Source organism: Eucyclogobius newberryi, unplaced genomic scaffold, assembly GCF_026437365.1.
Source record: "Eucyclogobius newberryi isolate DKJ021-1_F unplaced genomic scaffold, fEucNew1.0.hap1 SCAF_11, whole genome shotgun sequence".
NCBI lineage: Eukaryota > Metazoa > Chordata > Actinopteri > Gobiiformes > Gobiidae > Eucyclogobius > Eucyclogobius newberryi.
This window is the reverse complement of record NW_027315735.1, coordinates 16412960-16426837: the sequence shown is the minus strand read 5'-3', so window position 1 is coordinate 16426837 and position 13878 is coordinate 16412960. Positions and strand designations below refer to the sequence as shown.

At 39.8% G+C, this 13878-nt stretch overlaps 1 protein-coding gene across 1 annotated transcript in view; it reads right to left on the bottom strand.

The window, feature by feature from the left end:
• diaph2 (diaphanous-related formin 2) overlaps positions 1-13878 on the bottom strand; it is a 387159-nt gene that overhangs the window by 194939 nt on the left and 178342 nt on the right. Inside the window, exons 19-20 of the mRNA XM_072436089.1 lie at positions 7248-7349; positions 2937-3031 (exon numbers count right to left, since the gene is read on the bottom strand). Of these exons, the coding sequence (XP_072292190.1) occupies positions 2937-3031; positions 7248-7349 (197 nt within the window). The remainder of the gene's footprint in view (positions 1-2936; positions 3032-7247; positions 7350-13878) is intronic.

Sequence of the window (13878 nt, the reverse complement as noted above, 5' to 3'; positions counted from 1 at the left end):
TGGTAAAAATGCATCCGATGAATTTGCAAAAAAAGAAAGAAAGACAAATCACATTTATGTTGATTGCATTGTGATTGCTCTCTGTTTATTCTATGGTCTGTGTAAGCCCAGCAGTCCCAACACCGCTCTCATCCTTGTACTGCAATAATTACTTTGCATTACAATGAATATGAAAACGACACTGTAGCTTGAGACATGAAGAGAAAACAACACGGCGCAGCTAATAAACATGTATAAGACAATTTTCTCATTGTCCAGCGCAGACATTGCATTAGCCTTCAAACCGTTATTTAAGAATCAGCAGCAGTAGCACACTTGCCAGATGTGTTCCGCCTTCTGCAGCGATAAGTGAACATAGGCTTCCCTCCAGACACTCTGACATTAGCTTAGCTCCCAGACGCTTAAGCTGACTCGCACACCAGCCCTCAAGAGGCTTGTTGAGCTCTCATTTTCGGTAGCTGCCTTATTGTGCTGCTCCATACTTATTACACAGTGAAACCCCAGAGTGATGGATGAGGAAGTGTGATTGTCTTACTTGAAATGTTGTATTTTGTCACATGTGGAGAGCAGAGAAATTAAACTCTAATTTCCCTAAGCAGTTTTAGTTCTGTTACATTTTTTTAAAGTTATATTTCACTTGATCGCAAATTCATAATCATTGTGTTATGTAAGGGTTAAGCTGGTTAAGATGGTTAAAATAGTTAAAATCTCCCTTTGGGTTACCAAAGGGAGATTTTAACTATTTTAACCATCATTTTAACCAGATTTTATCTCATGGCCTGATATGTCGATACGGATGCATCAGAATCCAGAGAATTCGATTGTCATTAAGCTCTGCCAATATTTTTGGCGTATTTATGATACACTAAAACGTTCAAATATTGCCATATACCAGCAACCGATACATCATATTTCTAGTTAAGATGTGGGTAAATGTGGACTTTATTTATTAATCTTGCATATAGTTCACAAGTGCAAATAGATTAGACTTCTATTCATATTTTAAGTAGATGGGGAAAAATACTATTTGAGGAAAACTCTTGAGACATATGAAAACACCAAGTCTTGGAAATAAACCTTATACGTGCTATGTACTATGTAACTATGTAACATTTCGGATAGAGGGTGGATGCTTTGCTTAGAATGTTCTACAGTATGGAATTAAAACGTATCCTATTTTCCAACACCTACGGCCATGTAGTACGCAAGCCAGCGCTCTTTGCACGCGCCCGCGTGGGAGAAGAGCACTACTGCTCATGTAGGAAGCCACTAGTCTAAATTGGCGACACGCATGAGGGCCGCTATTAGCTCAAAACAGCGGCCGTTTCATGGTTGGGGGCTTGGCTAGTGCTCAGCACTGACTTGCCCGTTGTGGGTGGTTTCCACTATTGGAAAGGGTAATTTTAGCGGCCACAAAACATGCAACACATGGTAAGAAACACATGGTAAGAAACACATGGTCCTAAGAAAAAGGACCATGTGTCAATGTGTGATGTTTCCAGTTCATGTTTGAAACTGATTAAGACTGATGTCTAGCAAACCACCTGTACTGCTATTTAGGACATGCAAAAAAATCTGAATATAGATCAGAGTGGGAAAACGCTACTTCCCAAGCAGACGGGGGGTGCCATTTCATAACATGCACTGTGCACTGTGCCAGACAACCAGCCAATTAAAGGTTATCAGAGCTCAAAATAATAGTCCTGTAGGGCAACTCTCTGGATGGTCCCATATAAAAATATATTTCCTTGCTCCTGTTTACTACTCCCCGAGATCCAAGCAATGAAAAGGATATGGACCTGCTCCTCTGCAAGAGTTTTTACACTGTATATGAAGGGTGTTCATGGTTAACCAATTAATTGACTTTAATTTACATTTAATCCAAAACAACTTTGATAATTACTATTCATGGACTAAAACTGTAGCTACTTTCTCCAATAAATCTAATTCCACTACATACACATACTGTTTAAAGGCAAAACTAAATGAAAAGTTGTGTTCTGAATACATCATTTCTCATTAAAATCAATGTCATGGTCAAAAGCATAGTTATTGTCCATTGGTGATTTGCACAGCCCACTTTCAATTAATGCTTTGTGGAAAAATAAAAATGGTGTAAAAAGGACTAGCCTTTGGAAAACTCATCAATCACAGCTGAAGACAAAGGAAAGGGAAAGAAAGGTGGGGTTAGGAGACAGTGCCAAGAGGGTCCTTCATCATCCATTCTGAGAGCATGAATGCAGGGGTCTCTGTGGTGAAAGGGAGATGGACTCACCAATAACAGCCACACAAATGAAAAGACTACTAAGTTTGGTCAATATGATGTGAGGTGTAAACTTTTCTTTCTTTTTTTATTTTAATGAGCTTGAGAATTTGTCTGAATAATTGTCAGTATCATAAACAAAACTGCTTGTACAACGTGGCGTTTCAGTTAAATAGCTGTCAGTCTTGGAAATTCTGCAAAAAAGAATAAACTCAGTGGCTATTGTTAAGCTATTGCCACTGCAAGACTTCCCAAACAACAAAAAAACTCAAGCCTAGTATTCCAAAGTGTATAATGTCACAATGCTAACATTTCAGGGATATGCTAAATACAAGATACAGATTTCAACATAAAATAAGTGTACTTTCTTTAGGTTAGAATGTGCTTTTATGCTAGTTTTGATGGAAAGATCAAATTGTGTCATGTTTATGTATTTTTTTCAGTATTGATACATGTCCAAATGTGCATCTACTTTCAATATCAGTTTTAATATTGATTATCTCATTTCTGATACATTTGAAAACCCTAATGCAGATTCCAAAGATCCCAATATCATCTTATATTTGAATACAAGAATGAAATGGTGAATTTGTCAAAAAACGTGTGATTTGTTAAATAGTGTCTCTATATAAATGAATGGGATCTGGCCACAGTGCCGAAGCATCAGTCTCACCTGGATGAGTGATTCGCTCAGTCTCTCCTCGTCCACCTCCAGCACAATGTCCCGGATCTCTTCATAAGGCAGGCGGAACGAGCCCAGGAAAATAGCTGTTATGATGGAAAGAGGAGAAGAGTCATTTCCACAGCTTTTTATTAGACCATGTGGTTCAAAGAGACATTCCAGCACTCATGGGTCCTCCGACAAAATGACCGCGCATCTAACTTGTCACAAAGGAACAGGCGACACACCACTTCCTCTGAGTCACCTTGACAAAAACAGTAAGGGGAGCATTTTGTGTACTACAGTGAACCCTCGTTTATCGCGGGGGTTACGTTCCAAAACGAACCCGCAATAGGCGAAATCCGCGAAGTAAAAAACATTATTTTTTTACAGTTATTATACAATGAAATACTCCATAAAACATTGAAGCTCACGCGCGCCGCTCTCACCGGCCTCTCACGCGCGGCGCCACTCTCACCGGGGTGTCCCGCAGCTCACACACGCACTCTCACCGGCCTCGCAAACTTCAATTTGGCAAGCGGGTTTACGTACGTGTACATATTAATCCATAACGTTATTGACACACAGGTAGAGAATACGCGGAGAGACTGTTTAGCCAATCAGAATGCAGAACACGATGCATGATGCAAATCCGCGAAGCAGCGAGACCGCGAAAAGTGAACCGCGTTATAGCGAGGGATCACTGTATCCCAATGAAAGAAAAAAATATCTATAATATTTGTCTTGCAGAGTAACAAGCATTAATGAAGTAATTAGATTTGGGTGATATATCAAAACATTTTTAATACTGCATTAGTTGTCCAGCAAAATTATATTAGTATATATTAAGAGGCCTTTCTGCACTTGTGAGAATAAGTACTGTCTTTATGTCTGTGTGATATTTAACATCAACTAAGACATTTGCAGACATATCTTGGCCCATTCAGATGGACTACCAAATGATTGTCCAATATATTTATTGGGGTAAAAAATGGCTTGAGCTAAATATATTATTGCATTTATTTATTTATATTAGTTTTGTCCATACTACCCACTCCTAGATTTGATGTAGTATTTTTTGCTGTTCCTCTGTAACATCTTCACAATAGTACTGCAGCCCCTTCCAGACTTCCACAGCTACTTCCAAACTTTTTTAACCGTAACATTGACACTTTCCACATTTCAATGACTAAAAAAGCCACTAAAATGAGACTAACTGAAAGTAGATATTTTATTGTAACCTGCTCGCTTGTCACCTCGTTGACAAAGATAGAGAGCAATAAACATGAGCAAAACCAACAAAAAAAGTCCGACGTCAATACCTGAATTTTACATAATAAAAGTTTGAGCATGAATAATTGCCTCATTGAGAGTTTCAGAACAAATGTCTGCCATGTTGGAGGGGGCTTCTGTTTTGTTTTGGTGGATGCACTCGCCTGCAGGGGACAGCCCAGTGGGCATTTTACTCTCTAGCTAAGGTGCCTCCACTGGAAACAGGAGCTGATGGCGTTTCCAGGTGGAAGTCACAGGTGGAGCTTTGGTAATGAGTTGGAGGAGACCAACTCAACAGCTGCTGTTGTGCCGCGGCGCTGGGCCCTGATGTCTGCTTTTCATGTGTAACAAAGGGAGAGTTAGCGTAGACTAAGACTAGATTCCTACATACACAAGTGGAATGCAGCTCATTCTATAGTAACAATGCAATTTAAACGTTTCACACTTTTAAATAGCTAAGCACAGTGTCAGTGACTAAGAGTACTCCCATAACATAAAGTGCATTTAATCAAGCATGACATCCTTGTGCAACACTGCAATATGTTCTATATATTTTGTTAACCAGTATATAAAACAACATCTGGATGTGAACATCTCTGGGGACAGGCTTGTCAAAAGAGATTCTCGCAAATGATTGTAAATTATAAAGTGTAGCTGATGTGGGTGACAAAGAAGGCAGGTTAGATGTAAGATGTGCTAAAAGCCTACAGCTAAAAAAGAAACCGACCTAACATTTGTTCGGTGTTGTCACTTCTGAATCTGCACTTGTTCTCTGTCTTAATATTCATTTTATGTTTATTTTTAAATGTTCTGCACCTGTCAGTGTCATACAAAACGCTGTGGTGTTCATCCTTCTGAAAAGAGCAGCATTAAGTGGGTTCACAAGAAGAATAGTAGATCAAACGCAACAGTAGATCATCTTTGTGCAGTAACCAATTCACTGGGAACACACTTTTAGCGCTGCCAAAAAGGACAAGTCTAGTAAACCTATAGAGACACACAACCAGGACTTCAATCGCCCTGCAGTCTGTGTTGTAACTCCATTTCAATTGTGCGAGTGTGCCAAAAAGCCCCATTGTTGTCGGAAAATGATTAAAAACACATCACCTAGTCTAACGTCGGCGTTGGGTGACATTCTTCTCTTCATTGTGGGAAGAAGGGAACACTGCTTTCCACTCTTGTACAACACTTAATGGTTCGTCAGATAAAGATTTTGCCTCATTTTAGACAACAAACTGATGTGTTGTTTGGAAAGGCATTATTTTTTTCTCCTTCACACAGGCCCATATCAAGTTTTGATTGACGGCTAAGTCAAAAACCACCCCACTTAAAAACAAACAAACAGTGCTGCCCGGTGGTGGAGTGGTTAAGGCGCAGCACACGTATGCCAGGCTCCATGTGCAGCCGGCCGCCGTGTCGTGAATTTGGGTCTTCACTCAGACTATTTACTGCATGTCGTAACTTCTCTCTCATCCCCCATTTCATTCTCATCTGTCCTGTCCAACAAAGCCTATGGGCCAAAAAGCCTTTAAAAAAATCCAAAAAGAGTCAATTTAAAAAAGGCCTCCTTGCATTTTCACTATTTCCACATTTTGTTATGTTACACCCTCATTCCAAAATTGATTACCGTATTTTCCGCACTATAAAGCGCACGTAAAAGTCTTTAACGTCCTCAAAAGCCGTCAAAAGCACGATACGCCGATGCGCGACTATATTTACAGTACTCCAGAACCGAAAGTCCCAACAACATATTTGCAAAGCATTCTGGGAATAGTAGTCTACCTGCACGCGGCACAAGCGACACTTTGTCAAAACGTAAACAACATTTTCAGTCAGGCACAACGCAGACACCTACCGGTGATGGCCCAAGATGGCTGCTGCCTAGAGACCATTGGAACTCTTATATTATGCGCTTACGGGCTAAACTATCAGTCAACTGTGGGAATCAAAAGGCCGGAATCATCACTGAACTGCCGCGTGGCTCCGAGATGCGGGATCACATGACCAAAGAGATTTTAGCACGGAGCACCATCGGCGCTTTGGCTGCTTTTACCATTATGCGCCCCAGCAGACATTAAACCGGGACACGGGACGTAAACAATCGGGGCTGTCCCAGGTAAATCGGGACGTCTGGTCATAGCTGTGCGGGATGTACTTCGGCGCATTTGAAGGATTTGATGACGAGGAATGAACTGAAAAAGTGAGTGTATTGTGATGTATTTTACGTGTTGCAACTGAACGAGGCTGGTAGTTGTTGTGAATATGCTAACTGTCTTTTAGCGGTAGCGGAGTGTGTTCTGTGTTTGTATTTTATGTTTTTACAAGTGATCTTGACTGAGAATTGATTTGGATATGCTAACGTGTCTGTTAGCGATAGCAGAGTGTTTTGATGTTGAACAATGTTGATCTGAATGAGTTGAACGCGTTTCATAAAGCTCAACTGACTCTGACTTATCCATCTTATGCGCTTTATCGTCCGGTGCGCTTTATGTATGGACCAGTACACATAGTACACAGATAGCTGATGGTGCGCTTAATAATCCGGTGCGCTTTTTCGTTCGCAAAATACGGTACATGGAATTCTGACTCAAAGTGTACGCAAAGACAAAACACGACTTTCATCAGAGAATCTTGTCTTTTTTAGCACAGATAGCTTTTTGCCTTGTCCTCCACTGGCAGTGTTCAGGGTTTTCCACCTTTATTAATCACAAAAATAACCTGGTAAATCCCAAACAAAACATATCTGTATGTACACTTTATATATAGGACCCCTGACCTGTAAATTGGCCTGGTAGTGCCATCTGACTGTTGCACTACCATGAAAACATGTCAAACCATACGTCTTCCATCAAGTGCGATGTGAGATGTTTACACGTATCTCTACTTCCCGCCACACTTCACAGACATCTGTCAGAGATGTAATCAAAGATGTGGCACATATCAACTGTGTCACACACGGTACATAAGAGCACTGACGTGTGTTGATGCTACACACATGCACACGCTATATATAACTGTACACATATACGCAGCAAGTAAAAGTATACTCACAAAGATTCTGTGCAGTTTTGCTGTCCAAGATTCGAAGCTCTTTTGCCTTTTTCTTGAACTGTTGCATTCTGCTGTCAGTTTCGTCATGCGTGTCCTTTTTCACTGAAAAAACAAAACAAAAACAACAAGAGCGTTTAATATAATTGTAGGGATAGAATAGTAGTAAAAAAAAAAACACGATTAAGAACTGGACTAATACCATAACAGATGTGCAATGGAAAAAAAATAACCTCAGGACTCAACTTAAAAAACAGACAGGTTTCAAAAACAATGTACAAAATGGGACCATTATTCGGAACTCAATATGCTCTAATTAATCTTCTTTTCTTTCTAATGCCACGCCCTTATTTTCAACTTTAACTCCTTTACTCTTCTTCTAGTTCTACCTGGTCGAGCTCATTCTTTGTGAGTGTGTTTTTTTCCCATTTTGTTGTTGTTGTAGTGTTGTTGTTTTGTTTTCGTTGATCTATGTTTGAATAAAAATGGTTAAAGAGGCCCAGGTTCTTTGAGTCCAGTGTTGTTTTAAAGCAACAGAGCGATATAGCCATCTCTGACATGAATCTGGTAGTGCCCAAAATCACAGATGTATTTATCTTTGTTCGCCAAAATGTCTGTCAGTGTGATGGAGGGCGGATGGTACTACGCCAAGGAGATCCGGGGGGATAATTGTGTTACCTCCCGCCGCTCTGGCAAAATGGCACTGAAGTCTGTGTTATTCCACCAACACAATGGACAAATTGTTGCAAAAACGAAAAGACCTATGTTTTCATAATGGAGGCGATATCGAGTCAGCGCGGATTCATCTTCATCTGGGTTAAGCTTTTCTGTACAAAACTGTGGCATAAAGCTGTATTTTGGGATAATTATATTTGTATCGAGAAATCATAAATGGTGAGAAGTATTCAGTATATTGTACACAAATAATACAATTTAACCAAGCCAATGATTTTCTGTCAAATAAAAATGTGCTTTCCTCAAATGAATACTAGTTTAGGGCTAAATGCTTTATATATTGAATTGGAGCAGAAAATAATTATTTTCACCTTACAGCTGTTCTTCCAATAAAGCCTTTGGAGCAGAAAATGTCTTACCTCACACTGCTAAGAAAGTAGGGTTGTCAAAAAATCAACACAAATAAACTAATCGAAAAATTAAAATAAAACTTTTAAGCAGGAATAAATACAGAAAACTAATACATGGAGCAAATTTTGATCTTTTTAGGTTTTAGAATCTCAGAAATAGTGAAACTCCAACTGCTGAGGACTTTCTTTCTGCATTTTACTCTTTTAAAGTTGATTTCAATGTACCATTTTGCATTGTGATTTTAATGTATATTTTAATGTCTGTAAAGCACTTTGAATTACAAAAAAAATTGAATTTTATATTATTTTGTGACATTAATTATCGAGCACATTGAGTATTGTGTATAATTTTGCTTTAGTATCAAAACGTTCAATTGTAGAAGTTTAAATATTAGAATTAGAATAGACAGTGAACATGCACTGCTAACCGGCTTTTCTAAACACCACAAAATATGAAAAATGTAAGACGTAAAAGCAGATTTTTTCTTCCCAGTGTTTTCTGCAAGAGACATCTAATCATCACAACAAGTCTGCTAAGGCCCAAGGTGGGAGTCTCCTAGGAAATCTAGAACAAACAATCTGTCCCCCTCGTGCTGGCTTGCATGTTTGAAGAAAGAATCAAAGAGGCAACATCTCCTGGGCAGCCCGGAGGACTCCTGCTTAGCTGTCGGCGCGTGACACCTCTAATGCTATGGTTTACTGCATTAAAGTCGAGCCTTACCACCAGCACGTATAGCAACATATTTTGTCTAAGGAGTTGAGAGCGCAAGCATGTATACACTACTACTACTCTATTGTACAGTGAACGGACAAGGAAGATATTTCTGGCCTGGCCATAATTTAAAAAAACAGGCCCAAATCAGATCATGGCAAGAGGAACAAAGAAGTATGTATGTATGTATATTAATAATGGCTCTGCTTGAAAGTACTGGTGTTTTTCAAACAAGCACGAAACAGCTAATATCAGTGGGCGCTCACGGAGAGTGCCTGGAGTGAATAGTGTTGCCAGGAGCGAATCTTTTATAGCGATGCTGCGTCGCGTAACGGCCCCGTCACACATCCAGCCTGACAAGATGAGCTTTGAGTCGCTTCAGTCAGATGTGCTATCAGAATCTGTGACCTGGTTCAATTTAATCAAACATACATATTCACTACTACAGTGCTACAAATATACAGAAAGTGTAATTGTAACGCAGCAGTCAATATGAATTAGCTATTCAAAATCATTTAGTCCACTTGCATTTCAGGAATAATACAAAGACTTCAAGAATCAACATATTTCTCACAAAGGCAATGCAGTAAATATTATCATATGGAACATTATAGAGGCAAATTACAGGCTTTTACGCAGTGAGTGCCCTTGTACAAAGAAACTGGAGATCTAGTGAAAACAAAACACAGTGCAACAATGATGTCCCGCTGAGGATGGCCCAAAGACAGAGGCCAAATCAAACAGTGAAGGGAATTTGACTGCATTTGGCATTAAATTCTTCTCTTAAAGGCTTGACTTGATTTGCTCCTCTGCGCTCTCCCTCTCAGGTCTCTCTCTCTCGGCGAGCGCTGTGGGCACATTCATCAGTGGCTCAGCTGTCTGTGGCCGTGCCCCGGGGACATGTGCTGTCTCAAATTAAACAGGAAAACAGCATCTTTAATAATGTGAAACACTACTTCAGATAGAGCACTTGAGCAGCACTGTTGGTTGACTCAATTATGCCACATGTCACATGGCTCCTCTGAGCCCTGCATATACTGATAGGCCCTGGAGGACTTGCGCACTTCCCGAGCTGCCACACTAGTTGAGAGTCCCAGGTGTACGCCTGGATGACTATAGGTGACACATTTCAACCAGATGGCTGCCCACATAAATACTACATTTTCATAAATGTTTCGAAAACTTTCTGAAAAAGTTGTCAACTGCTTATGGGAGCACTTGATCAGCATACGGACAGAATTGTTGAATGCCAACACAGCTTAACCTGCCCAAGAGCAAACTTGACTAGCAGCTGATAGCAGCTCATGCCAGTATATAAACGTGTTCCACTTCTCGCCCAGTGGCTAAAATGTAATACTGTGAAAACATGGCCATCCCTCATGAACTGCAAGCTCAGAGCTAATCATACAGCAGGCTTTTGCGTGTACTGTGTTGGCAAGATGCATGACCATAATCCAGGCAGCTTTTTTCACACAATAATGTAAGAGAAAGCACCAAATAAAGCAGTAACTGGCACACAACATTCTGTCCAGTCTGTTTATAACATGCAACAATAACGGAGTGGGTGCTTTGATTATTTCCAGATTTAAAAGGGTAAAAAACATGAAGGAAGCTTGATTCTAGTGGGCCTTTATGCAGGATCATTTATCATATCTGTAACCAAAACAAATGTTTACTTCTTCCAGTTTAACATGTTTATTGTTCCAAAGTGTATTTTAACATTGAGGGATGTTGCAAATTGCTTCTGCAACAGGACACCCAGGTAGTGAGGCCAGATATCTATTACAAAATTTTATGTTTGTTAATCTGGATGCTCCGAATATGCTCTGTAAAAACTGTTCTGAAACCAAAAGCCAAAAAAAACAGCCTGTCCTTTTAAGGAGAAAATATTTAAGATCCACTTGACACAAAATTGGCCCAACAAGTGAAAAATGTACCGGGGAATTATAAATAGTGAGTATTTCATACTGATTTGCGGTAATATAAAAAGTTACAGGGGTGACAGGCTTTAGGAGGCTTATCATTATCAGAGTGCAATGTTTCTAAGTCATGTTTGAACAAAAACATGAAAGATTGACTAAAGCCAACATTAGCACATGAAGGGAGGGAAGTCTCTGGTGATTCTAACTGTTACTCATTCCATTAACTGAGGGGGAGTCGCGTTCTCTCCGTGCCAAAAGGAGTCACCAAACTGATAGAGAAAAGGGAATTGCGTGAAGTGCTCAAAAAGAAACAGCTTTGGCTTATTACAGTTGACTTGGCATCTCTGTTAAGCCCCCTCTGTGGGGCTTGGACGGAGGTATGCCCACGGGAGGCTCCGAGATAACAAGAGTTCTCCAACGCTTGGACACTCCAGTCTGTTTCCTGGCCCTCGCTCGCCTCCCTGGTGCTGTTCCATGTGATATCTCCCACAAGACATCTATAAAACTCAGGGCATTACCAAGCTAAACACTACCACATGTTCACTTCCGGATCCTAGAATATCAGTGAAAAAAAATAAATAAATCTAAAATAAAACGGTAGTCTCGCAAAGAAATAAAAGAAATGGCAGATGACAGATCTTCAACAAACATATTTAAGGCAAAAGGAACTCGGAGTGGAACAGACAATGTGGAGTCTGCTCTTCGGCCAGGCAATTTATTCCCTCAAATGTGCAATCTGCCCACAAACATGTGCCCTGTCCTCCATCTCGCGGACCCACCACGCAGATTGAGTCACTGGAGAGATGCCAGTCCGGCTAAAGGAGATGGATTCAGTAGAAGGAGTCGCTGGCCTCAGACGTGCTCGCTCTGCTCAGAAAAGACCAATTCTGCACAAGTGTTGATACAGGCCACCTCTGACTCAGAATCACACTGTATTACAAGCTTTGAGTGTAATTGTATACACTCATGCAAGACCACAGCTACTGTGAAGACGCAAAATACAAACGTGGATGTAGTGGGAGTGGAGTTGATTCTTACCAAAAAGAAGAGGAGATAGAGAATTTCAAAATGGAGGTACAGTACATGCCTTTTTACAGGTTTCATATGTTGTAGCTTCTGATTAAAACTAATCTTAGGGCTGTAGCTATCGATTATTTTAGTAAGATTATTTTCTTTGATAAAACGAGTGATTGGTAAATCTTTTGTACATTCCTTAAACCAGGGGTGTCAAACTCTTTTGGGCCGCGGGCCAAATTTTGACGCTCAGGCTGGGTCGCGGGCCGAACATAACGTAAAACATAAATCTATTAAAAATATAAGAAATAAATACCTTTTATATAGCCTACGCTGTTTTGAAGCAATTACTGGATCGATAAAAAAAAAATACAAAACGTGTGTTCTCATAAATTGAAATGTATTAAGAAAAACAAGTGTAATTTCACCAATACTGTGCTTCAGTTTATCTACATTAAAACTTCAGAGTTGATCTACAGTTCTACACAGAGATAAACATTTGACTTTATAACAAAATAAACTTCTCAAGATCTAAAAATATGTTTAAATGTACCAACTAACATTTCCACGTCTGTGTAGTTCTCTGTACACCTGAACTGACACACCACTAAACTTCTGCTCAAAAGTGCTTAAAGTGCACTTCTCCCTCTGCAGCTCACTCAGCAGTGCAGCAGAGCCCCGTGGGGGAGGGGCGGCCACCGGAGGCATTGTGGGACGTGTAGTTTTAGCGATAAAAACGGTTACGGATGTAACTACGGTTCTATGAATTGATTTTTAAAAAAAATATTTAATATAAATTTGAAATGTTCAGCGGGCCGGATTAAAACGTCTGGCGGGCCGGATTTGGCCCACGGGCCAGAGTTTTACACCTATGCCTTAAACCATTTAAAAGCATATACATTTTTTGGGGAAATAAACGCCGTGCTCTTTCACACAACTGTGGCAGGTCCGTGCGGAACAAGCGCTGTGTGAAACAACAGCGCCACACATGATTCACACGATGTTAATTACATATGTTAATTAAACAAAACATTGAGGCAATAAAATAATAATCAAAGCTTTTTTGTAACCGAATAACTCAATTTAGTTGATTAATCGTTGCAGCCCTAACTAATTTAAATATATTGTTAGTGTCCTGCATTTCTTTTATTAGTAATAATACTTTTGGATTGTGGATGTCATATGGTTCACATAAAACACTGAATATTGTCTAAATTGCATTTGCACAAAACTTATTTTACATTCAAACATTTCATACTTTCTTATTCAGAGTGATCTGAATAAATAATATTTAATGTTTAGACCAAAGGCATTTCACACTCCTACACGCCAGAAAAAAAGCAAATATTAACTTAATAAACAAATTATATCTTACAAAAAACAAAAATAAACTGTTGATCTGATCCATCGCACTGCAGCCTGGGGGAAAAGCTGTAATTACAAGGAAAGTCACCTGTAAAGTCTGAGTGAATGTGTTCACACAGATATATCTGGAATATCCAGTGATACCTTCAAAATGGTAAGAACACTGTGGCTCTATACGACAAGTTAACTCCAGCTGCGAACAATTTCTCCCATTGAACGAGGTTAACCTGAGGTCGCCTTTTCAAAAGCCAATTTTCTGTATGGCCACTTACTTGCTCATACAATACTGGCCATTATCACAAATCTAAAACGCATGTGTCCTCTTATTTCTCTAGCACTTTTTCCCCCCTTTGGTAGATTTATGTGATTTCTTAACAGCCGTAAATGCTTGACCTTATGATGTTTGACTAAAAGGTGGCATTACGAGGCGGGTCTTTTGCAGCACGTCTGACCCAAGTAGAACAATGACAATGATTTCCAACTGTGAGATCTGGACCAGAATGTGGGCCATGTTCAGGCTAATTTAGTTTAAAACC